The 25,537-nt window shown below is 44.2% G+C and overlaps 1 protein-coding gene across 2 annotated transcripts in view; it reads right to left on the bottom strand.

Annotated features, from left to right (window-relative positions):
* The window catches only part of EXOC4 (exocyst complex component 4), a 1,827,849-nt gene that overhangs the window by 1,253,910 nt on the left and 548,402 nt on the right, over nucleotides 1-25,537 (bottom strand). For both annotated transcript variants that reach the window (XM_086918922.1, XM_086918920.1), the window contains exons 8-9: nucleotides 21,159-21,304; nucleotides 6,632-6,720 (exon numbers count right to left, since the gene is read on the bottom strand). In XM_086918922.1, coding sequence (XP_086775048.1) covers nucleotides 6,632-6,720; nucleotides 21,159-21,304 — 235 coding nt within the window. The remainder of the gene's footprint in view (nucleotides 1-6,631; nucleotides 6,721-21,158; nucleotides 21,305-25,537) is intronic.

Raw genomic sequence — 25,537 nt, forward strand, 5'->3', positions numbered from 1 at the left:
GGCTGTATTTGCAATGTTTGAAGATGTGATATTTGCACATTGATTGTAAACTCTAGACGCTGTAGTAGATTGATTGTCTTTTGGGTAAGTAGATTGGCTCATAAAAGCCAGCAAAGCTCAAATTTGCAATCGTCCAAGTAAGGGAACACATGAATGTTTTCTCTGTGTAGATGTGCTGCAACTAATGCTAGACATTTTTGTGATACACATGGCACAGTGGTGACCCTGAACGGAAGCACTTTGAACTGATAGTGTTGTCCTAGAAAGAAAAGTCATAGGTCTTTGTGATGGGCAGGATGAATTGGTATATGGAAGTAAGCGTCTTTGAGGTTTAATGCTGACATGAAGTTGCCTTTCTGTAACAGGGGTATTACTTCCTGCAGGGTAGCCATGTGAAAGTATTCCAAAAGAATGTAAAGATTTAGGGGTCTTAGATCAAAAATGGGTCTAAGTGACCCATCTTTTTTGGGAAGGAGAAAGTATAGTGAATATACTCCTGTATCTAGATATTGTACTGGCTCTATGGCTCCTTTGAGTAGGAGAGCTGTTATTTTCTGCTTGAGCAGAATTTGGCGTTGCTTGGGCAGATTGTGTTTTTTGGGTGGAATATTTGGAGGTGTTGTGACAAGCTCTAGACTGTAGCCATATTGGATAATGTCCAATACCTTTTGATCTGTTGTATTGGTTTTCCATTCTGTAAAACATTGTTGTAGACGTTCCCCGACAGGTGTTAAATGATCAAGAAGAGTAATAAGGGAGTCACTGCTTAGAGGAAGTGTTGGCGGTACGGGTATGATTTCTCCTTCCGTAACCTCTGAAACCATTTCCCCTATAACTGCCTTTTTGTAAAAGGTTTAAGAGGATGTTGAAAGTCGTTGAGTTTTATACTGGGTAACTGAGGTATCTATTGTTTTTTTTAAATGGGGGCGACAAAATGAGGGTGTTTAAAGGGCAACCATACATTTTACGCTATTGGTGTCCTTTTTCATTTTTTTGAGTGCTGCATCTACTTGTGGCGCAAAAAGGTGTTCCTTATTGAAAATTAGATGAAGGACAGCCTGTTGAACCTCAGTTTTGAATCCTGAAACAAGGAGCCACACATTTCTGCGCAAGATGATACTTGTGTTAATTCCTCTTGTTACTGTATCATTAGAGTCCAGAGCAGATTCGATGGGATTATTTGTAATGGGTTTTCCCTCAATAACTATTTCATACCCCCCTCTTTCTATGTTCCTATGGGAGATGTTGGAAGAGCCTCTCCATCTCGTCCCAGTGTGCTCTGTCATAACGCGCTAATAAGGCCTCTCTGATAGCTATACACCATTGATTAGCTTATTGTTTGGCTACCGTTTACTAGATGCATCAACTCAGTTTGATACTTTGTCTGGGGGGAAGTGCATCCCCTGTAGAATATGAGTTTGTCCTTTTTCTTGCATTAGCATCCACTAATGAGTCAGGTGTTAATTGACCTTTGATATATATTGGGTCAGTGTGTGCCGCCATATATTGTTTGTCTAATCTTGGAGTTAAAATTCTTGCCCTAACAGGATCTTTAAAAAACATATTCAGCTTGGAGTATAACTTAAGCATGGGTAAATATTGGGAACCCTGTGTGTAGATGTGAGGGTCTCAAAAAGGAAGCTGTCTTCTATTGGGTCTTTACGTAAAGGCACTTGGTGGTATTCTGCAGCTTTAGCTATAAAATCTTGATAAGCTGCAGCATCATCAGGTGGGGATGGACGTGCTGGGTAGAGGTCAAGATCTGTGTCCCTTTTTTGGTATATATCATATGCATCCCTAGGGTCTGTAGGTTGTGTATCAGCTCCAATATCATCCTAGTCATTCCTAATGGGTGAATGGGTCTGCAGTGTAATATGGCCCTCCTCTGACTGTTGTGGTGACTGAGATGGAGGGTGCGAGATGGTGATGGTGGAGTGGGAAAAGTATGGAAAGGCATATGTAGAGGGCTTGTGGCAATGTCCTTTTTGCTCTTCTTTGGAGGCATAACAGAATCAGAGATGGCTTCCTCTAAAGACAGCGGTCTTTTTGATGGAGGCGTTGTTGATTGTAGGACATTTTTTTTGTCCCTGGCTGAATTTGTAATGTATTTTATTTGGATTGAGCAATTCGTGCATTGTTTTGAGAATGGGCTCAGGTGTTTTTTTCAGTCCGAAAGTATCACATTTCCATGCCGATGCCTATTTAGATTTCGGTGCCGGAGTGGTCGGAGTCGAAGATTTGTGGGCTTTGGCCTTAGAATCCAATGGTATTATTCAGTGGGAAGGATGAGATGCAGCTTTTAATGTGGAGGCCTCTGCTGTAGGTCGATGTTTCGGTGCCAAGCCAGAGTGCGGGGCATCCGAATCGATAGAGTGGTGCGTGCCATGGCTTTTTTGCGGTACAAAAGGGGTTGGTGATGGACGGAGCATCTGAATCAATCAAACACTCACACCCAGTCAAAAGATCTGGGTTTAATCCATCACCGTTCTTTAGCCCACTCTGCCACCCCAGTTCAGACATGGCTATATGCAAATCAGTCTGACCCTGTGCCTCATGGGAACAGTCCAGCCCGAACTGCCAAGCCATGTCTTCCCTGGACCGGAAACAAGCTTCCGAGAACCGGTTTCTGGCATTCCAGCCGTCTTCAGCCCGGCTTGCTTGAATCCAGTGGCAAAGTGAGCAAGGGACTCACGTCTGAGCATACCCTGCCACACTTATGGCGGCCAAAAGCGGTACAAAAGGGGTGGTGAAAAAGCTTTTTTGCAGTACTGGACCGTGAGTAGTTTATTAGATCAGAGACACATTTTTGGGACTTTGGATTGGAGGTGATTGTACTCATGGTCTGATGATCTTCGGACGGCTGCCTGTGAACTGGATCTTGTTCGGCATCCGACTGCGACGTCTTGAATGGAAACAGACTCTACCACCGCTGCCAAGGACTCTTCTGCTTCCTCCTCTGACTGGCCGAAGATATCTAGAGTGTAGTCTCTGCGTTGTATTTGTAGATGCCGTGCACATTGGTCCCGAAGTGTCTTTTTAGACCGAAATGGCCTGCAGGCCTCCCAGTTATCTTCTTGATGGTCGGCGAGAGGCATAAGTTAAAGACCGAGTGTTAATCAGAATGGGGGTATTTTGAGTGGCAGTTCGGACAGAAGCGGAAAGGAGTGCGTTCCATCAGCAGCTCATTTTCGGGTAGAGCTGAATGAGAGGAAAGAGTCCCAGTCGTAAGTGGCCTGAAAGCCGCTAAGGTGAATTGAAAAATTCAATGCGAGGGATTGTTTCTGAGCTCAAGATAGAAGAAAATCTACTCGATCAAGACAATACCGTTGGTTGGATGACTAGCGGTGAACCAAAGGGAGCTCGAGATGATTTCGAATGAGAGTGCGGGAGAGTACATCCGAACCCATCAGCAGAAAAAAATAATCTAACAATGTAATCAATGCCCATCCGCAGTATCACCGAGAGGAGGAGCTGGACATCCTTGTGACTTGAAAATTTTCTTCGAACAAAAACAACTTGCAATCATCTGAGCCCAACACTAGATGTTGAACTTACGTACAGCATGTGAATCTACAGCTACACATGCCTCGAACATACCATTTCATTCAACATAAGGCTCACAACACAGAATGTTTTCTCAACTAAAATAGCCCCAGAGGCTAACAATAACAATATTGTGTCAGAGCTGCTATTATTATTATTTATTATTTCAACAGTTGCTTTTAGCACTACTTTCTTCCAAAATACTAGGAGTGTTAAGATGCTTACTGCAATTGTTACTCATACCAATAATATTACCACTGTTAATGCCAAGACTAGTTGTAATCTAAGAGTTCATTCTTAGCCTTATGCAAAAACGGGTGTGATAATAAAGCATCTGAAATCTGGATACAGTGTTGTTTGGTATTTCCAGTGTAAGCTATTAGCACACCATTCTCATTCGTGCACTTGAAAACGGAGATTACTGCACTACTTATACATGTTTTCACACCGTTCAAGGTACGCCCACTGAACGAATGCCTGCTTTCAACTAGTAAAATTCTTGCCGACAAACGCTTGGTTTGCACAGCAGCCACAAAACTCCCACATTTGCCCTCTATGGGGAAGACTCACACCCTTAGTGTTACTTTAGACAATAACCATCATTCAAAGTTCTAATTCTAGATGTAATGCAGCTAGTCCTATTAAAAAAATGAGTGCAGCTATGAAATCTACTAAAACGACATCTAATGATGTAAAAAACTGGTTTTCTGACTACAGGTATGTCTACTGTTACGAGTAGTACTTACAATACTACTAATGTTACAACAGCTAATACAAGTAATGACAAAATCAAGTGCTGCTTATTCTACTTCCTATTGGCATGTGTCCATAGCTTCTACATAGCTCCTTCCTGTTTGCCTTTTAGCAGCAATTCCGTGCTTTTTGTGATTGCGGCTATTGCTTTATTTCCTTCTACAGCTGTGCGGCTTCCTTATTCAATGATTTAGCATTTATATTTTATTTTCCTCAGTTTACCTTTTTCCTCAGGCAGGGTCAAAATCTATGACATTAAAGCCTGTGATGGTCTGCCTGGGCATCTACGGCACCAGTTAAGGCCTGTGTTTCTACACAGCACAATCTCACCTTGTTAAAAATGAGTTTGCTTACTATGGAGCGGTTTGTGAGGTGAAGCACACAGTAAATTGCAGAAGCAGAGGTTGCTATTTTGTAACTGGACTGCCATGAACATGTATTTATGTATGTAGGTATGCATGTATAGGTATTATATAGCGCACATCTAGCTGTGAAGTAATGGAGCCCTATACATTGCATAAGGGGTTGGGAGACGATTGTGTACATCAAGTGTAGGGCCAGACTGGGAACCCACAGCAGCCCTGGCAATATTCTCGGACCAACCTCTGAAGAACTGCCTGGCTCCCGGAGGCTGGAAATGCTTGCCTGCTGTCTATGTTACTGGGGGCTGATATTGCAGTACCACTGCAAACCGGCCTCATGTAACAAAACCAGCCCGCACCACTGCAAAACCGACCCCCAGCACCACTTCAAATTGATTATGAATAATTCTAGGTCATCATGAGAATAACCACGTTTTTTACTCTGTACCTGAATGTTATTGTCATTATGTACAAAGTCCTTTTTGTGCCCAATGAATTTGTTGCGATTTAAGTGAATTGCGCACTTTTCTTCGCCTTGTCTCACCTCTGCACTTGTTAACCATGTGTATATGACCTGCTTTTCATTTTTTGACACAAGATTCTTTCTGCCGAATATTGAATACATTACAGAATAAGACAATTAGTCTGTGCCATTTGACTTGAAGTATGTGTTTAGACAGAGATGTATAGCATTCATTGATATCCCAAACGTAGAAGGGGATAAAACTTGAAAGTAATTTAGCTTTGGATACGGGTGTTGTGGCAGAACAACTACTGGTTTCATGTAATTATCCCCAGGTTCTGCACTTTACTGGGTATCCCATTGATGAATACGGATTTCCTTGAAATCCTAGTTCTGAATCGTAGGAATCTTCTGGCGGTCAGCAGTAGTTGCTCGCCTGGGCAAAGACTTAACACAGACTGTGTGAAGGCTTAGCACAGACCGAGTAAAAGCTTAGCACAGACTGGGTAAAGGCTTAGCACGGACTTGGTAAAGGCTTAGCATAGCCTGGCTAACAGCTAATCCTCAAATAAAAGCAATCATGTTGTGTACATTGGGAAGAAAACAGGTAACTGAGAGGACACACAATCATTTCTTACCTTCTATGAACAACCATCCAAACAAAAGTGGGTACAACTTCCAGACAAAAAAGAGGAAACATAAATAAAGTAGCTCACATTAGGACAGTAAGGGTGGCAGCTAAAGAAAACTTGAAAGGGGTGCATGACAGCTTTTCTTCAATACAGAGATGTGACTAACAGTCCTGCAAATGTCATATAAAGAGAGAGAGGTATCTTTCTAATAAGAGGTAAGTCACTGGGCTTCACGTGATGGCAAAAAAGATGAACAGAACATGGAGAACTGATCCAATGATGGTAATCCAACTTCTTTCCTCCCTTCAAAGGAGTGAGTATTAGTTAGGAAGTGCGTTGTGAAAGTGTTTTATTAAAACACGTACCAATGACCAGTCTCCGCTTCCAGAAGCAAGCAGTGGTTTTGTTTCGCATGGCACGGTCCACAACACAAATGATGAAGGCTTGCGAGTCATCACTCAACTCAAACTACTTCGAATACAGAGAATTCCTCTGCAGACTCAAGTGCATCTTCATGTGAGCGTGTTGAAAAGCTGACCACTAAAAACTTAGATAGATAGTTGTAATTTGGAGGTCTTCCAGCAATATTCTAGGACCAATAATTTTAGAAAACGCTAAGCCCTGGACCACAGCATTAAAAGTTTTAATTCGAAAAGCAACCTATATACATAACGCACTTTCAAGATTCTGCTCTCACTCAAAAAATTTTCCAAACATCTTTGATGCTAGAACAGCGAAGGAAAACACGATTAGGTACCAAGGAGCGCCACTTATGTTAACACCTCCAGATAATGCTGCATTCCATTACTTTTGACATTCTAAGCACGGCACAGTCGACAAACCCAGAAGAAAACTACCCTCATTACAACAAATCTTACCTTGCAGCTCCCCGCTCTTGCTGTACAGCTCTCGCCTCTGCTCGCGTAAATAGGCGCTCAAGCTAATGGCATGGGAGGATGACTCAAATCTGAAACAAAAACAACATATTAATGCTCAGAGCTGCCAATGCTGGAGGTTTCCTTTCCTGTTCATGGGAGAGAAGCAATGAGATCCAATTAACCTGCAAGAGAAGCGAGAACGATGTTAAAAAGTAATCAGCCTCACAAAAAGGCAGGATAATACGGACAACCCACAGAGAGTACAGAACATTTACTGGGGAGGGATGGTTAAGGGATCAAATCAGCCAGACCAAGCAGCAAATCCGCAGTTATGAAAAGGTTCACTGATTCCAGACTACAAGGAAAAGAAAGATATGACTAACTATTAGCATAGCAAGCTAGTCTCCCTTTCCTTGGATAACCGCTCTACTCTCAAACGTAAGGGTGCCTTGCCGTTTAGTCTCATACTTTTTTTAAAAAAATATTTTATTGAACAAAAGCAGAGTAAGTGATCAGTTGGCAATCACTAATTGCAAAAATTGACATGTAAGGCATACATTACAGCAGTACATTACTAGTTTCGAGTGTGACGAGGACCAATTCTGGCCATCGTCATATCAGCTGTAGGGGAACTGCAAAGCTCGCCTCAAAAGACATTCCAGTGACCCCATTTCTTATCCCATTGCTTAGGACATCCCCTGACCTTATACACAGTTTTTACCGACAGCTTACATGTATCCATTGCAGCAACCCATCTGATCAGGAGCGGTTTATTTGGTGAGCCCCATTGTATTGCTATTTCACGCTTTAATAAGAGAAAGCTCAAAGCCGCCCATTGTCGTTTCAGTTCAGTGAGATCTGTGGGGTCCCACACATTAAGGAGTCCGCCTTTGGGAGATAGAGGGACAGGCTTTCCCAGTGCATCAGACATCTTACGAGTCGCTCGCTTCCACAGGTCTTGAATCATCGGGCAGCCCCAGATAGTGTGGTAAAAAGTGCCTACAAGCCCACAGTTACGGAGACAGAGATCGGTTGTGCCCATGCCTTCCAATTTTGACCAGGAGGGGAGCAGACATGTACGTTCTCTGGTTTAGTCTCATTCTTAACGGTTACTAAAGTCTGCCTTGAGTAGGAATGAGCAGGACGACATCCCAACCTAGGCACGAAAGAAAATCTCCTGCTGAGAAATGTGACATCTGCTAGGCTTTGCCAAACATTGCCTTATCCCCAAACATTCCTCTTACTAAAATGGTTGCATTTTTGCAACAGAACATCTCTAAAACATAACCACATGACAACCAAAACTAACGGCCTACGTCAAAACTTCCAAACTGGCTTTCGCAAAATAAGAAAAACGTAATAAACCCTGGCCAAATTTAAGAATGATCCACGCCAGAATGCCTAAAAAGACATGTCAGCTTGGTCCTCCAAAACCAACAGGCAGCCTTTGACACAGTAATAGCAACATCCAAATTAGCCAGCTGGCTGAAATCGCTTAGTTGGCATAGTCAGCTCTCAAACAGTTGTAAAGAATAGATCCCAATGAGGCGACCCATATGAGATCCCGCTCATTTAGTAATGCCACAATTTCTTCTACAGAGCCTCAAAGACAATCCCGTATCCAATGTCTACTTGAGATTCTTGGGGCTCTGTCAACAGCACCAATTCCTTTCCTCTCCCACCAAAACCCTACTCTGTGTCACATTTACCTATTCCACCCCGGGTCACACCTTTCACCTTCTCCTCTCTCTACTTCCCTGCTCTTCACCCAAGTCCCATAGGTTTCAGCCCTTCCTGGCATCCTGTATGATTACACTCTTGCACAAATTAATCTTCCACTCACCACCATTACAATTGCCCTCCCTTACTAAGCCGTTCTGCTCTCGACCGTTTCTCTATTCTCACTGTTCCCTACCGTCCTCTTTTACCCTCATTCTATCTAGCACTAATGATGGCCTGTCTAAAACTTATCCTACGAGAAGACTTCACTTCTAACTTCCAACCACATTACCTCATTCCACCCCTCCTCAAAGTCTATCTTTGAAGCTCTTCCCCACAAGTTCCTTTATACCCAACATACGCCTCACTCCTGGACTCCTGACATAGGTGATGGAGATGACTCCCCAGTCCCTCCCTGAGAACTCGTTTTAGCTCCTTCCTCTCCTCCTCCATACGATTCTCTTCTTATCTTCCTTGCAACCCAAACATGATTTCAGACCTGTCCATGGCACTAATTCTTCCAAAGCTGCACCCTGGGATGAACTAAAATCAATTGTTGATCAGAAAGTATTGGGACTCTTCTTTGTCTTTGACATAGTACTTCAACAAAATTTACTTGGGGAAATTCCAGCGAATGGAAGAGACCTTGCGCTACCTCTGGAACGAGATGTCATTTGTGATCTGCTAAGCATTGATTGCTGAGGTCGTTGGCCTACCGGGTGTTGAACCACTAGGGTTATGCTCTGGTGTTCCAGCCAAGTCCAAGGGTGCAATGCCTCTTGATAAAAGGTCCACGACCCCACACCACCCTATTTGCTGTAATACCACATGGCAGTGGTACTGTCTGTGAACACCTGTACCAGCCTTCCTCTTATTGAAGGAAGAAAGGCTTTCGATGCCAGTTGGATCACCTGAAGCTCCAACAGACTGATGTGGAGCCTTGATTCCACTGGAGACCAGAATCCTCTGATCCTCAACTCTTCCAGGTGGCCGCCCCAGCTTAGGAGTGTTACATTTGTCACCACAGTCAGCTCAGCTTGGGGAAGGGTTAGGCATCTGCCACTGACCCAATTGGGGTTTGTCAGCCAGCACTGCATGTCTTTTGCAGTCTCTTCTGAGATCTGGACCATATCATAGAGATTTCAAATGCTGCAACCACTGGAACTTCAGGTCTCACAGCAAAGCTTGCATATGGCATTGGGCTAGTATCGCTAGCAGGATGCAGGAGGCCATGAGTCCAAGCACCCTCAGAGTCAGTCTTACCGAAACCCAGGATAGAGGCTGAAGCATCCGTATGATAGCTTGAATATTCTCAACTCGCTGCTCGGGAGGATAAGCCGAAACTGCACTATGTGCAGAACAGCTCAGATGAAATAGAGCGTATGAGACAGAGTCACAGTATGAATTTAGCAGGTTGTTAATGAACCTCAGCGAACACAGAAGGTTTGCCATAGTCTGAAGATGGGAGACGACTGCCTGTGGCGAACCCGCCTTCAACAGCCAATTGTTAAGGTAGGGGAAGAATGGAACCCCTTTAACCTACAGAGGTGCGCTGCGACCACTGCAATCACTTTTATGAACACCCAAGGGGTGCTGGCCTGGCAGTTCGAGCTGGGCTGTTCCAATTGGGTGCAGGGTCAAGACTGATTTGCATATGGCTGGGATCAAACTGGAGTGGCATGGTGAGCAAAAAACGATGGATTTAGTCCCAGATCTCTGTACTGGGGTGAATGTATGACATTGTTCTTCATTCTGTCCATCAATTGTTCTTTTGGCATTTGTCACCCCGAGTGGGATGGGTATGCCCAGACGTGGGTCCCGTGCTCTCCATGCCACTGGAGTCAAGCTATCCTGGCTGATGAGGGCTGAAAGCCCGAAACCAGTCCTAGGATGCTTGTTTCCAGTTCAGGGAGGACCTGGCCTGGCAGTTCGGACTGGACTATTCCCATTGGGCGCAGGGTCAAGACTGATTTGCATGTGGCTGGGTCCAAACTGGAATGGCATGGTGAGCAAAAAAACTATGGATTTAGGCCCAGATCTCTGTACTGGGGTGAATGTATGACATTATTCTTCATTCTGTCCATCAGTTGTTCTTTTTGCACTTGTCACCGCGAGTGGGTTGGGTATGCCCAGACGTGGGTCCCTCGCTCTCCATGCCACTGGAGTGAAGCTATCCTGGCTGAAGAGGGGTGAAAGCCCAAATCCGGCCCTAGGATGCTTGTTTCCAGTCCAGGGATAAACAACCCTCTAAACCGTGATAGGGGCATATTCTTCTTGTAAGTGATGCCATTTATGTTTAATTTTAGTGGATTTCCCCTAACGAAGGGCACTGGGATGCCCAAAATGCATCGGGATTGATATAACATTATTCATGTGGATGTCTTGTTTCAACACAAAATGAATTTTGATATGAACAAATTTCATCTTCGATGTGAATAAAATATCAACATTTGAACAGAACTGTCCATTTTGAGAACTATTTATTCATGTTTAAAACTGTTACCCATTTTAATTTAGGTCATTATAGTTGTGCACAGGGTGATATCTCCTAATCAGGAGATGCAACTTGGTCTTATGTTTTAACACTCCATGGAGAGAGTGATACCCCAGTAGCACGCTACAACCTTATAATCCTGGAGGACTGGCATTGCATGTCCCACCCCAGTTTGTAATATTACAAGTTTATCAGAGGCCTCTTACGCACCAGATGCCCCCGACGCAGCAGGATGGGGAACTTCTAGGAAGCAGCTAATGACCTGGGTGATCTCACAAGTAAGGGCTACTATTTCTTCCACATCAGAGGTGGGAGGTTGGTTGGCTCTCTTTATTCACAGGAGGCAGAACTTGTATTTGTTCAGTGAGAGGACTCCAAAAAGAGTTTCATGGCTCAAGTGTACAGGAAAAGAAACCTCACCACCTCATCTTCTCGCAATGAGAATTTACCCTGATAGGCAGGAAGGTGACAAACCTGGTAAGGAAAGGGTCAATAGGAAGGACAACACTCCATTGCAGAGACTTCCTCAGCATTCTATTCTTCTTTGTCCAGCAAAAGGAGAAGGGATACCAACTAGCAATCATCCTCAGAGAGTTCAATGGGTGGCAGGTGAATCACCATTGTAAAAAGGAAGGTATCCACCTTTTCAGGACTGTCTTCCAGCGAGGGGACTGAATGTAAACGTAAAGGGTGCACACCTGGGGGGCCCAGTCTATGCATGCCAAAGATGTTTCCTCTAGCTTTTATGGTAAGAGGAAGCTTTCATGGTTTCAGGTCCTGCTGTTCGGCCTCTTGTCTACATCTTGGTGCTTTACCAAGCCACTGAGGCCGATAAAGGAATTCTTTACATTCAAGGCCACATACCTAATAACATACCTTGAAAAGAATATCCTAAATGACCAATGCACTACATGCTCGCTATTCCACCAGGAGATGACAGTCCGTCTTCTCCAGTGACTAGAGTTTGTCATCAATGGGGGAAAAAACTCAAATTGGTTCAACCATGGTGTGTGACCAGTCTGGGCTTTGTGATGGACTCTGAGCTGGTGACCCTAAAACTCCTTCCAAAACAAATGGCACCGATAAGGAAGGAATCGTGGAGAGCACTAGCTGAACAGAAGTTTTTCTCAGGAATCTGGTCAGATTGGTCTGACTCCTCTCCTCCCGCAGCCAAATGATTTTTCCAGGGCTGCTCCACAATAGAGTAATTCAAAGCACCAAGCCACAGCCGAACCACATGGAAGCCTAGAATGGATGAGCCAATCTGGACTTCATTACAGAATTGGATGACAGCTGCCGAGGGCAGTGGCAACACATGTATCAATATAACTCACAAAAGAGTATATTATAACCCTAAGTACTGAGTCACCAGATGTACCAACAAAAGGACAGTGGTCAGAGCAAAAGTGAAAATTCCACATCAACTGCCTGGAGCTACTGGCAAGCTCCTTCACAGTGAAGTGTCTGACCCATGACAGATCCCCTGTTGCATTAGATACTGCAACTGCACTGCGGGTCATTGCTTCAGCATTTTTGTCAGCACAAATATACTTTGATGAGCGCTGAATACCTCAGACACAAGCAGAACCCAGAAGCAGACTGAACCTCCAGATACCTCCTGGATTCCATTGCATGGAAGTTGCATTTGGGGAGCTTAAAAAACGTATGATGACGTGGGGACCATGAGAGCTGGAACTGTTTACCTCGAGGCAAGGCCATCAGCTTCTGGATACTTCAAATGGAAGCTGGATCCAGGAACAAACTGGGTTAGTACTATTGTATTAATTAATACCGATTGCACGCAACCTGGAACTTTTTGGTGATACAGTACGAGTAGGTCGTACACTCCATGAGAACAAAGGGAACAAGTTTTGACATAGTTTATTACCATTAATGCATACAGATGATTTAATCAAATGCACATATAAAATGAAGTCAACAAATGAACATATGCATGTGCTAAGGTGAAGCTAAATAAAGCAGTTTACAAGGAAAATAATCTCTCTTGTGACCCTTTATCTGTGAGTCTATCTGTTGCTGGGAGACCCTCACCAATTTGGTGCAGGTCATTGGTGCAGCCTTAGGACAAATGGCTTGAGCAATGACATGACGCTGGGTTGCTTGCTTGTATCTCGATTCAAATAGATGAGTGCTGTGCAGCCTAAATTTGTAAAAAGACGACAATCGTCCTTAACACTGCACTACTGGTATTTCTAAGCACTGCAAATGTCAGTTGTTATTATTTTACCATTGAACGGTACTTCATTTACTGGACCTTCTCAATCTTGGCTTTGTTTTCTGTAAGCAACCTTGCAGGTGCTTTACACCTCTGTTAGGCTGGTAGCTGCCTACCTACGATCACATGGACTCTGCATAAACAGACATGTTGGATTCCTGTTCTGAGAACATCAACGTTCATTTCATGTGTAGCCAATGTTTAGTTAACTGCCAAGATGCTTTTCACTCCTGTTGTTGCTACAGAACTTCTTAACTCAAGTTCAACCAAAAGATCGTAGTATCAGGTCCTGCCTCACTTTGCTGCTCTGTTCTTCACTCACAGACCGTGCAACAGATTCCTTAATCATGGCTAACTGTTAATGATCTACAATTGTACACTCCATTCAAACGTGTTTTAGGAAACTAACCATTCGGCACTATTCCTAGGTGCCAGACCTCATTTTAGGCGCTATACTAACGTCAGTCCACCACACACAACTTTTATCGAAGATTGGGAAAAGGGCTGCAGTTACATATTTTGCCACTTTGCGATCATCACAAGAGTGACAGCACACGTCCACAGACAATTGGTGAACATGATCTTGGAAATGAAATTCTGGAGGGTGCAAGTACGATCCACGGTTCTAAAGGAACTTTCCTGGAAATCTCCAATCCTTTTTTGCCAGGTTCTGAAAACTCTGTATGATGGTAAAGGGAGGTCATACCAGCAAATACTGGAGGGATCTCTGTGACTGATGGCCTGGAGGATAAGAGGAGACGCTCAGAGAAACCAGGCCTTTCACTGCGTGGCTCATGCAATGCGCCTGGGGAGAAAGTACACTCAAATGATACCCTTTGGTGTACAGGAGAAAGCCCTGTGCGTGTTCTAGGTGAGCTCTAGGTCCCACAGGAGCGGGACTTACTGAAGTTATCCTCACTGGCAGAGACTGGGCTGGTTTAAAACCAATTAAGGCGGTGATGATGGCCATTTCAGCAGGACTCACCCTCATTAACAGAGTACTGTTGGGGGAGCATCCTATTGTCAGTTGGCTTCTCAGAAGAGTTAGACTGATCTTTACACCAGTTGTGGGATGTCAACGTGATTTTTTATTGTCTTCTTTCTTGGCCTGATAATGACGTCTTAGAAAGTACTTTTTAGGCTAAATTGGTGATGCTGCTATGTATAGCATCCTGTAGAAGAGCTTTAACGGTGAGGGCACTTGGCCTGCCAGGTAGAGTGTTTACCATGAAGGGGTCACATGACCATTGGAAGGACGAAGTCCATCACCTTTCTATTTTCTGACAGGACCGGAACAGAAGCAGGATTAATTAGGCAGCAGATTTCCACTGCAGGTTTCGCAGACAAAATGCTGGTTGCCTTTGGGGACTAAGTACCCGAAGGGCAGCTGTGATTGGTGTAGATAATGGGTCATCATTTTTGGACTCATGGGAGCTGTAGTCTCAGAAAGTACTGTTCTTTTTGTTGGTAGGGGGATCGAGCAGAGGAATTGAAATATATTTGTGCAGAACAGAACTATAGTAAGGGGTTACACAATATGTGTTTTGTTTTTCTAAGTGTTGATGTCATGCATAAACCATGTTTCCATCTACTGTTACCAGGTACTCTATTTCGTTTAAAATGTAGCATTTTCTTCAAAGTTGGTAAAATAAATGGTTCTAATTTCCCAAAAGACTATGATTACAATCGTTCTTCTACGACTAATCAATGTTGTCGATTCCCTCATGGGTTGTTTTTCACTGAAGGTCAAAATGCTGAAGTGATGAAATTGACACCACCGATCAGTGAGAGAAGTAGAAATAAAATACAAACCCACGAGGAAATACAATGTTAATTTTCTGAAATGCCAAAGTACTGAGAAAGACAAAAAACTGGAAATCAATAGAGAAATGTTCACACTGTGATGCTGCATGACAAAAGCTAAATACCGCAATCCATATCCCAAACTAGAATCTATAATGAGAAAAAAAACTCATGTTTACTGGTGCATCAATATTGGGCAGGGCTATTAAAAAATATCGAGCACTTTGTCAGTTAATTGTGAAAGTGGCAGTTAATGTTATTGTTTTCTCGCCTACCAATGGTCAACGTGGTTCCTGGGTGTTTCGATGTGCCTAATTGTACCACAGAGTCCAAACAGAAAGGTCATGAGGTGGAAGAAAAGATCAACATGGAGTTATAGGCAACAATAATTTAAAACAAGCATTGGAAAACCAATAGGTCTCGCATTAGGAAAGTTTGAGCTATTGGTCTTATAAATGACTTTTTTTTATTATTGTGTTGTTTTTTGAAATAGCTAAATTAATCGCTTTGTCATTTACAATGCCAATAGTTATAACTTTCTCAAATGTGACACCTATAGCATTTGTAATGCAACATGTTTTGTATTTACGTGACTTAGATGTATTGATATTACAAATAACAATGGATTTTAATTTTTTTAAATAATTAATACTTAAATAATTTATTTAATTTGTAATGGCAATAGCTTAAACTTTTGTAAATAACTTTTGTGAAGATTATGTTCAGTGTTTTTTATTGTGACGAAAATCCAAGAACTTAAGTGAAATATTAACATCTTTATGTGATTTGTAATAAAGCTTGAAAACAGCTTGAAACATTGAAAGAACGTATTTGAACCAGTGATGCTGTAGTGGTGCTGAGTGATGCTGTGGTTGCGCTGAGTGATGCTGTGGTTGCACTGAGTGATGCGGTGGTTGCGCTGAGTGATGCTGTTGTTGCGCTGAGTGATGCTGTTGTTGCGCTGAGTGATGCTGTTGTTGCGCTGAGTGATGCTGTTGTTGCGCTGAGTGATGCTGTGGTGGTGCTGAGTGATGCTGGGGTGGCACTGAGTGATGCTGGGGTGGCGCTGAGTGATAATGTGGTGGTGCTGAGTGATAATGTGGTGTTGCTGAGTGTTGCTGTGGTAGTGCTGAGTGATGATGTGGTGATGATGAGTGGTGCTGTGGTGGTGCTGAGTGATGCTGGGGTGATGCTGAGTGATGATGTGGTGATTCTGGGGTGGTGCTGAGTGATGCTGGGGTGGTGCTGAGTGATGCTGTAGTGGTGCTGAGTGGTGCTGTGGTGGCGCTGAGTGATGCTCGGGTGGCGCTGAATGATGCTGGGGTGGTGCTGAGTGGTGCTGAGTGATGCTGTGGTGGTGCTGAGTGGTCCTGAATGAAGTCCCCAAGGCTTTGAAACTACCTCTGGTGTTGAACACAGACCTTCCTATGGGTTTCTAATTTCTTTATTTAAAAAGTTTTTCATACAACGCTGGCAAGACCCGAGTGTATGAGAGCGCTTTAAAAACATTTGATTTTCAAATATTGTCAAAGGTAGTGTTGGATAAAAATTGGTTACAAAGTGCATTTTTTTTGAAGTCACATTAGTTACAGATTAAAAGTTATAGAATAGAGTCTTTTTAAAGTCAAATCACTGCAATTCCTGGAGAGGGATAAACAATGTAGTGAAACTTAAGGAGGAGGTTTCAGTTGGGATTCAGGTTGTATGATGGACTTGAAAGCCTGATGTGCTGATTGAGAAGATATTTTAATTGTCTTTTGTAGCTCACGAAGGAGGGGTTTGAGATTCCACGACAGAGAGGGGCTGTGAAGGACAGAGAGTCGACAGGCAGAGGCCACGCGCGGCGGACATCAAATTAAGGGTGGGAGGGGAAACGCGTGGCGGACATCAAAGGAAGGGTGGGAGGGGGAAACTAGCGACGGGGTGGAGGACGGGCATGAAGTGTCAGCAGCAAGGTGGTGGGAGTGACAGGCCAGCAACAAACGGGGAAAGGACATGCAGCAAAGGAAGTGAGGTGGTGGTAGGGACAGGCAAGCAACGAACAGAATGCATACTCTGAAAAGTAAATAAATAAAGTATGTTACACATGCATGTTCAATGGAAGGAGAGTGGAAGCAGCAAGCAGAACTTAGTTCAAGATCCACAGCAAGGACAAATACGTGGAGCCAAGCAGGAAGCAGACGCGGACCAACGGGAAGAAACAGACGATGTGTTTATAGCCATAACAAGCACACGAGTGAGAGAATGAGTGAACTCATGCACATTCAGGATTACCATTAACCCCGTGGAGTTTGCAGGGATTAAGATCCCACACAAGCCTACTAACATGGCTATATTAAAAAATACGGGCAAAATGGTGTTAATATGCCCATCTAATGTTAATAGCTAACACGTGTCACGAAAAGTAAAGAAAACGGTCAGTCAAGCTGCCTTAGTGCTGTTGGGCAAAATGGCTAACCGAAGGAGGCAAAACCATCCCTACAGAAAGTGCTAACATTAAGAGCACCATGGGTCTCGGGAGTGGGGTGGTAGCGAAAGTAGCACACCCTGCAAATATAAGAAAGTAACAACATGAGTAAAAAGGGAAATACATTCTGAACCGAAGTACTCATCCCAAAAGTGCCGTAGTCATGCCCTTGATGCTAGGCACCCGCTTGGTACCTGCATGAACCCTTGTTAGGCCGGACCCCGAAGAACAAAATGCTTTGCGGTGGTCGGGGGAAATAAAAACGAGAAGGTAGAGAGACGCCATCGAGCACGTAGTGGGCGTGGAGAGCGTCATCACACGTCCCTAACAGAGAATAGATGGATTGAGTGGCCATGTGACTGGTACTACCAATCGTGGGTCAGGAATAATCCTAGTGAAGCGTTTCACCAATCAGAGTTGGTGGAACAATCTGAGTTACCAGTTGTCAAGGCAATATTGCTCAACAGTCTCGTAGTTATGGCAACCCCAACCAGTGTGCATGGAAGGAGGCCATACGTACGACTAAAGTTGCAAAGTTAAAACAAGCCGTCATTTAGAGAACAGATCGTTTCCTCTTGAAAAAAATGTAATTTAAAAAAACGGAGAAAGAGGGGCTGGAAGAGTCAAAGCCTTATCCCAAAGAAATTATAATAATGAAACTTCCGGATTAGAACAAACATGTGCCTTTGAAGCAAATATTGTTGCTTTTGATTGTTTTGTGTAATTGTTGTTCAGGAAAGTCACTTGGAACAGCTGACGAATCAAAGTATTCAGTATTCGTCCGAACAACTAAACCAGTCTGAGGCGGATTTTAATTTACGGACAAAAGACTCAATCGACCATAAAGAACCATTTGCTTGAAAGGTTTTGCAACGAGAAAGCCCTTCGATAAAATCAATTTGCTGTTGAATGTTTACGCTTCTTATCAGTCCCAAATGACGCTTGATGACGACACTAGTGTACCAGGTTCAAGAAAGGATAAATGATTTCAGAATATGTAGCCTTTATCGGTGGGAGAAGCTCGCTCACTTTTTCTAATATCTACAATACCAGTCATCCCTTCTGAACAAGCATTGGCGAAAGCTGACACGGCCTGCCGGCCGTGAAATGAAAGTACGGCCGGCCGGCCGTGAATAATTAGGGGAAGAGCAGCCAGGAGAGAGCAGGAGCGGAGGCGCCAAGCTGGGGAACAGATGGCTGGCGATTTGATGCTGTGCACGCGCATTTTAGCTCAATGTGCTTGCGCATTGACCTAAAAGCGCACAGGCACAGCATCAAATCGCCAGTCTAGTTAAAGTCTGTTTAAGCCCCTATAGTCTCTCAAGCTCAATGAGCATGCGCATTGACAGGCGAGACCTAAAAAAAGAGTTCCAATGTTTTGGCTTCAAGAACATAAAATGCATGGCCTCCGATACAAAACAGGGGCGCACTTGAAATCAAACTTTATTCCGTGAATATAGACTTCCTTTTTGGTGTTTAAAGAACACACCCAGCTGCAAATGTCTGTGAAACCTAAGTATATGAAGAGAAACTTACAAAAAACAGCGAAGCATCCTGAGATAACTAAACGGGGTCAGAAAGCAGACAAGTAGAATGTAACTTTGCATGCCAGAATCTAGCATAATTGTATGGAAATTGTAAACCAGAGAGCAGCACGCAACCAAAATGCAGAATTATGACTCACCCTTGAGTGGATTATATCTACCTAGAGAATTCATAGTTCGATCTGAGAAATAGGACTTTACGGTCACAACAACACATCACCACACCTCGTTTCTGTAATAGCTGTATGTATATGACGATCACAGAGATCAAATAAAGAAATGTAGCACACAAACTGTCAGCACAGGAAGACATGCTGTTAGACAAGCCAGCTTTAGAATCCTTCCCTTTCCTCGGGAGGAGAACGAAGGTTTGCATGTCACGTCCATTTGGGTGTTCAAGGGTAAACTGGGATCATTGAACAACCTCTGCTGTCCCAATGCCATAGGTTACTGAAAACTGAGCACCATGGAAAGTCGATGGCCTCACACACTTCACCACTTGACTCTCAGGACAGGGGGCAGGCAGACCTAGACTTCTCAGGGAGGTAGTGAGGGGTCGAGACTACGAACTCAACAATCACACAATAAATCTCAATGGTAACTGTCAAGCATAGTGCTTTAGCTTTACGAAAAGTACAGTTTTTTTATTACACCAACTACAGCACAAACAGATTATGCAAGGGAACACAGGGTTCTACCATTGAACCACAGTTAAAGCAATAAATAGCAATTTCTGAAGGCAAACTGCAGGGGCGGGCTGCCTACGAAATGAGAGCAGATTACTGAGTGTATGACACACAGTTCATGTTCCTAATGTACCTGTGTTCTTAGCACTTGAAAATTAGGCCCAATTCTAAGCGCTTCGTGTCTCTGGGGCCTAATTCGTTGATTGTTTACCTTATCTAAAGCACATTCCTTGTATTGAAATGGAAGGTAAGAACCTTTTTTTATCTCCCGAAATGTTACTATTTTTAAAATCTAAGCGGTGTTCACCATAAATAGTGTGAAAAGGGATGTGGAACGAAGATGCTAGAGGTAGAAAGAGATCTCTCTCTCTCTCGTCATAAATATTTTACCCATTTAAAAATATTATGCTATATAATAAATACAAACCATTACTTAGATTCACATTTTTTTTAAAGCTTGTTTTCCTATCTACAATAACAATACAATGTGCACATACACCCCGAATTTTGCTAATTTACTGCAGCTGGCCCATAGGAAGTTCTGTAAATTCAATAGGTCCTATTCCAGGAACAGACTGCAGGTATGGCTTTCTTTTTTCACGAATATAGAATGCAAGCACGCGGGGTGCTCATTACAACCTTGGTGCTGCTAACATAGAACACGCTGGAATATAGCGATGGACTGCTACTGCTGTTGGAAGCCTAGGTTTCATTCTGCATGCCAGATATTAATCTCGTGTATAAGAAATGTATTTGTGAATTTAGACAAGTGCCCTCATTTTAGGAGTGTGGAGGATAGTTTCCTTGAGAATATCACAGTTGATTCATCAAATTCCAGTAGGGGAGGAACCTTTTTTGAATGGTGAAATCACCTTACAATTCACCAAACATCGTAAAATTAGTGTGGACCCACCTATAAATTAATTAAATTGTGACTAAAATGTAGTATCTTCTTTTTTATAAGTTCATTTTGGTAACCCTCAAAAACCTGGCCTTCACTCCATAGTATTTTAATACATACAAATGGAAGAGCCTTATCCCCCAAAAATGCAAGTTTTGATTCCAATATCCTTCCGACAAATCATTACAGAAATAAAATTGCACAAATAACGGTGTGAATTACACCAAAATGTCCAGGGGTCTGATTTACAATACCAATATTACCAGGGGGATTGGTACCGCTGCAAAGGTTACTGCCCTTCAATGTTTGATAATATTGCTTCATTCATCTATAGTCGCTTAATCACTCACAGCTTTGGGTGAAAAAAATGTCCTTATGATTTAGGGTGAGGCAGGAAGTGTAGCAATGGTAGTGGCCTCGCCATTCTCGATGCTCCTGTGAACGAAGTGATTTCATGGAGTTCTTGTCCTAGACTTTTCAAAACAACAATGACAGATCGACACGTTTTGAGGTTAGGTGATAAGTTGTGAGAAGCAAATTTTCCGTGGTAAATCTATGTCTATGACCACTGAGACCGAGGAAGATAAATGTACCTGTAGTTAGAGGTAGACAGAACTATTAACTTTTCTGTTCATCTAGCCACTGGCAGCTCAGCATGTAACCACTGACAAACTTACTTAAAGAGCGAGTTTTTCGGTCTTTGAGGTTTCTTTTTCGCAAAAAAGGCAGCAAATTCCCGGCCTGTGCTGCCGTAACTGAGCTGAGCAGAAGGTTCAGAAGATGTCCGTGTATTTTTCATATCCAGGTATTCCGTCAGCAGCATCTGTGTGGAGAAAACTACTGGGTAAAAACAAGTGCAAAAATAATACTGAAACATTTCACTGTCAAATCCTTTACTAAAACTATTACACATTTCAAGTATGGCGGGTGAAGTAAGAAGCAGGCTCGAATAAAACTCAACAGCAAACAGGTATATGCCGCGATGCAGGTCATTCACCATGTCAGACAAAAATAATGACATCATTTTTGGAAGTGACATAGCAGATGAACAATTGTTACTTACCTTTAAACAGGTGGTTCTCCAGTATTGGTGTCTTTCATAGATTCACATGCTTGAATATTCCCCATCGTCGAAGTGGGAGTCCCACGGTACATAAAATAGCAATAATGCTAAATATATATATATATGTGAAAAGATAATACATAATAAAAGAAGAGGTAAATACAACTGAAAACCTCCAAAACAATTCCTACATAGGAATGCATGGTAAAGCGAAAAAAACCACTTGTAACACATTAGTGTCATTATGTTAGTCGAAACTACAGCCAATCAGGCGCAAGCACCCTCTAGAACCTTCTCCTCAGAAGCTCCAGTCCTCAGATTTTCGTAGCACCAAAGAGACCTAGAGTGAATGAGGGGAAGAGAGCCTCTGAGGGGAGGAAAGGGTGGGTCGCATGTGAATCTATGAAAGGCACCAATACTGGAGGACCACCTGTTTACAGGTAAGTAACAATTGTTCTTCTCCAGTATTAGGGGTGTCTTTCATAGATTCACATGCTTGAATAGAATAGAGAGCAGTAAGCTCCGTAGAGCTGAGATTGCTAGGCACATATGGAAAAAGCCAAAGACAGTAATAATACAGTCATGTAAACATTATAGCAATCACAGGAAAACACAAAGGAGGAGGGAACAGAGGTTCACCTTATTTGAAAAGATGACGAAGCACTGCCTGTCCCACTGCGGTATCCGCCTCATTGATGGCATCCAAGCAGTAATGCTTGGTGAAGGTGTGCCTGCTGGACCATGTTGCTGCACGGCAAATCTGATGAAGTGGCACACCGGCAAACAAGACGGTGGATGAAGACATCGCCCTCGTAGAATGAGCCCTCACTGAAGACTGCAATGGTTTGCCAGCATGTTGATGGCAGAAGGTAATGGCTGAAGAAAGCCAACGGGCAATTGTTGGTTTGGTAACTGGATGCCCCTTACGCAGTCGCCCATAAGCAATGAACAGTTGATCTGCCTCCGGAGGCAGTTCTGGCAATGTAAAATTTAAGGCATCGTTTGATGTCCAAAGAATGCAAGTGCTGCTCCGCAGGAGACCTTGGGTCCGGAAAGAAAGTTTTTAGGAACACAGGCTCATTCAGATGAAAATCCGTAGGCACTTTAGGTAGGAAAGAGGGGTTGGTGCGAAGCGCCACGCCGTCAGGTTTGAACTGTAGATAAGGTGGCTTGATGGTGAAAGCGTGAAGGTCGCTCGCACGACGAGATGAAGTCAAAGCCAAAAGCAGCGCAACCTTCCAGGTGAGGAACTTGATATCTGCCCTATGGATAGGTTTGAATGGTGACTTCATAAGTTGAGATAGGACAGCATTGAGGTGCCATTGTGGAGGAGGGCGCCGAACAGGTGGGAACTTTCGGAAGAGCCCTTTGAAGAACTGGCGTATGATTCTGGGCGAGCAGAGGGAGGAAGAGCCATCGTGTCGGTAGCGAGAGATTGCAGCTAGGAAAACTCTCAAGGTAGCATGTGAAAGTCCGGACTGAGCGAGATTTAAGAAGAACGGAAGAATTTGCTCCGGAGTAGAATGGATTGGATGGACATTTGCTGCCACGCACCAATGACAGAATCTCTTCCACTCGAGTTTGTAAGTTTTGATGGTAAACGGAGCCCTGGCATGAGCGAGGATGTCCCTGCATTCCTGAGATATGTTTAAGTCTGCGAATTCAAGGTGCTCAGGTTCCATGCTGACAATTGTAGCGTGGAGGGATCCGGATGGCACACTTGGCCCCTGTCCATTGTTAGGAGGTCTGGACGAGGACGCAGAGGAATGGGCTCGCACTGGGACAGCAGAAGCAATTCCGAAAACCATGCCTGTCTGGGCCAACGAGGGGCGATCAATAGCTTGTGGCAGGGCTGCCTCTGCATCTTTCACAGCACCCGCGGTACTAACGGAATCGGCGGAAAAACGTAAGCGAATAGATCGCACCAATCGATCAAAAGGGCCTTCCTGCACGAACCGGGGTGGGGATGCCAACTTGCGTAGGATGGGCATTTTCGATTCTCTGGCGTTGCAAAGAGGTCTAGAGCTGGGCGACCCCATCCGTGGAACACAAGATCCAGAGTCGGCTGGTGCAGTTCCCATTCGTGTGTCGATGATGTGGACCTGCTTAGAGAGTCCGCCAGGATGTTGGACACGCCAAGCAGATGGACAGCCGTCAAGGTGATCTGATGACGGGGAGCCCAATCTCAGATTGAGTGGGCCAAGCGAGACAGGCGGGGAGACTTGGTTCCTCCCTGTTTGTTCACGTAGTGCATGCTGGTGGTATTGTCCGTTTGGATAAGCACTGACTCCCCGTGAACTACAGGTAGGAATGACTTGAGCGCTAGGAAGATCGCCATCAACTCTAGCCTGTTGATCTGCCACGTGCGTTGGGGCGGAGCCCACTTACCTTTGATGGATAGGCCTTGGAGATGAGCGCCCCAGCCCTCCAGAGAGGCGTCCGTCGTGAGCGTGAGATCTGGTGAGTGAACGAGGAACAACGTCCCCGTCTCCAGGTTGGTTGGCTGCGCCCACCAATGTAAACTCTTTCTCATGCGGGCTGTGACAGCAACTAGGTCGTTGAAGGACCCGGAGACCTGACGTCACTGTACGTCCGGTTCCTCTTGAATGGGACGGGTTCGCAATCTGCAATTTGGGATCAGTGCGATACAAGATGATGCCATCACCAAAAACGACTTTAACGCCCGAACAGAAACGGACTGTCTTATTCGAATGAGGGAGACCAGACGAAGGATCTTCTGTTGCCGCTCGTGCGAGACGAACGCTTTTGATAGTCTCGTGTCTAGGATAGCTCCCAAGAAGTTTCTGGTTTGCAGTGGCGCAAACTGTGACTTTTTGACGTTGATGGCCAACCCCAGGGACTGAAACACCTGCTGACAAAGACGAGTGTCCTGACATAGTTGATGGTGGGATTGAGATTTGAGGAGGCAATTGTCCAAGTATGGAAAGATTTGAACACCTTGGAGACGCAGGTGAGCCACCACAGGAGCCAGTACCTTCGTGAACACACGAGGAGTTGATCGAAGTCCGAAGGGCAAGACCTTGAACTGATAATGCGTTTGCCCCACCTTGAAACGCAGGTACTAGCGATGCTGTTGGAGAATCGGGACATGAAAGTACGCGTCTTGAAGGTCTATGGTGGTCATGGAATCCCCGCTGGATAGAAGACGCAGGATTTCCAGCAGTGTCAGCATGCGGAAAGATTGGCTCTCGAGGAATTGGTTGAGAGCCCTCAAATCCAGAATGGGTCGCCAATCTCCGGTCTTCTTGAGTATGAGGAAGAATCGAGAGTAAAACCCCTCTCCTCTTTGATGCACCGGGACCACTTCGACTGCACCTTTTTGAACAAGAAGACGGACTTGATGGTAAAGCTCCTTGAGGTGTGGAGGAGGTGGGCCAGATGGTGGAGTACGAGGAGGAATCTTGACGAACTCGAAGGTATGACCCCTTCGTACAATGTCTAAAACCCAGCGGTCCGAGGTGATGGAGGACCCCTGAGAATAAAACAGAGAGATTCGACCTCCAACACTTTGGGGATGACAAAAGTCATTGGAGCTTAGGAGTGGATCCGCGATAGGAGGACTTTCCCCTATAGGGTTTGGAGGACTGCTGACGATTGGACTGCTGCTGATTGGATGCGTAACGCTGGTTGCCCTGATTGTAGGAGCTGTACTGTTGTCCTCCTCGAAAAGTGGAAGAAGTGCCGCGTCTGCGCGCACCTCGAAAGGGCTGCTTCCAGAATTGCAACGTGCCCAATGACTTTGCAGTATCGGTGTCCTTCTTAATGGACTCTAGAGCGTCATCTATGTGAGACCCGAATAGCGATTCACCATCATACGGCATATCAAGGATATTGGATTGGACTTCCTGCCGGAAGGAGGTGTATTTTAACCAACCCTGGCGTCGGAGGGCAGCTGCACTTGCAAGCAGACGGAAACCTGTACCAGCAATATCGACTGCACAGTTGATCATTTCTTACGATGCTCTCTTCCCA

Source organism: Lissotriton vulgaris, chromosome 1_1, assembly GCF_964263255.1.
Source record: "Lissotriton vulgaris chromosome 1_1, aLisVul1.2, whole genome shotgun sequence".
Classification (NCBI taxonomy): domain Eukaryota; kingdom Metazoa; phylum Chordata; class Amphibia; order Caudata; family Salamandridae; genus Lissotriton; species Lissotriton vulgaris.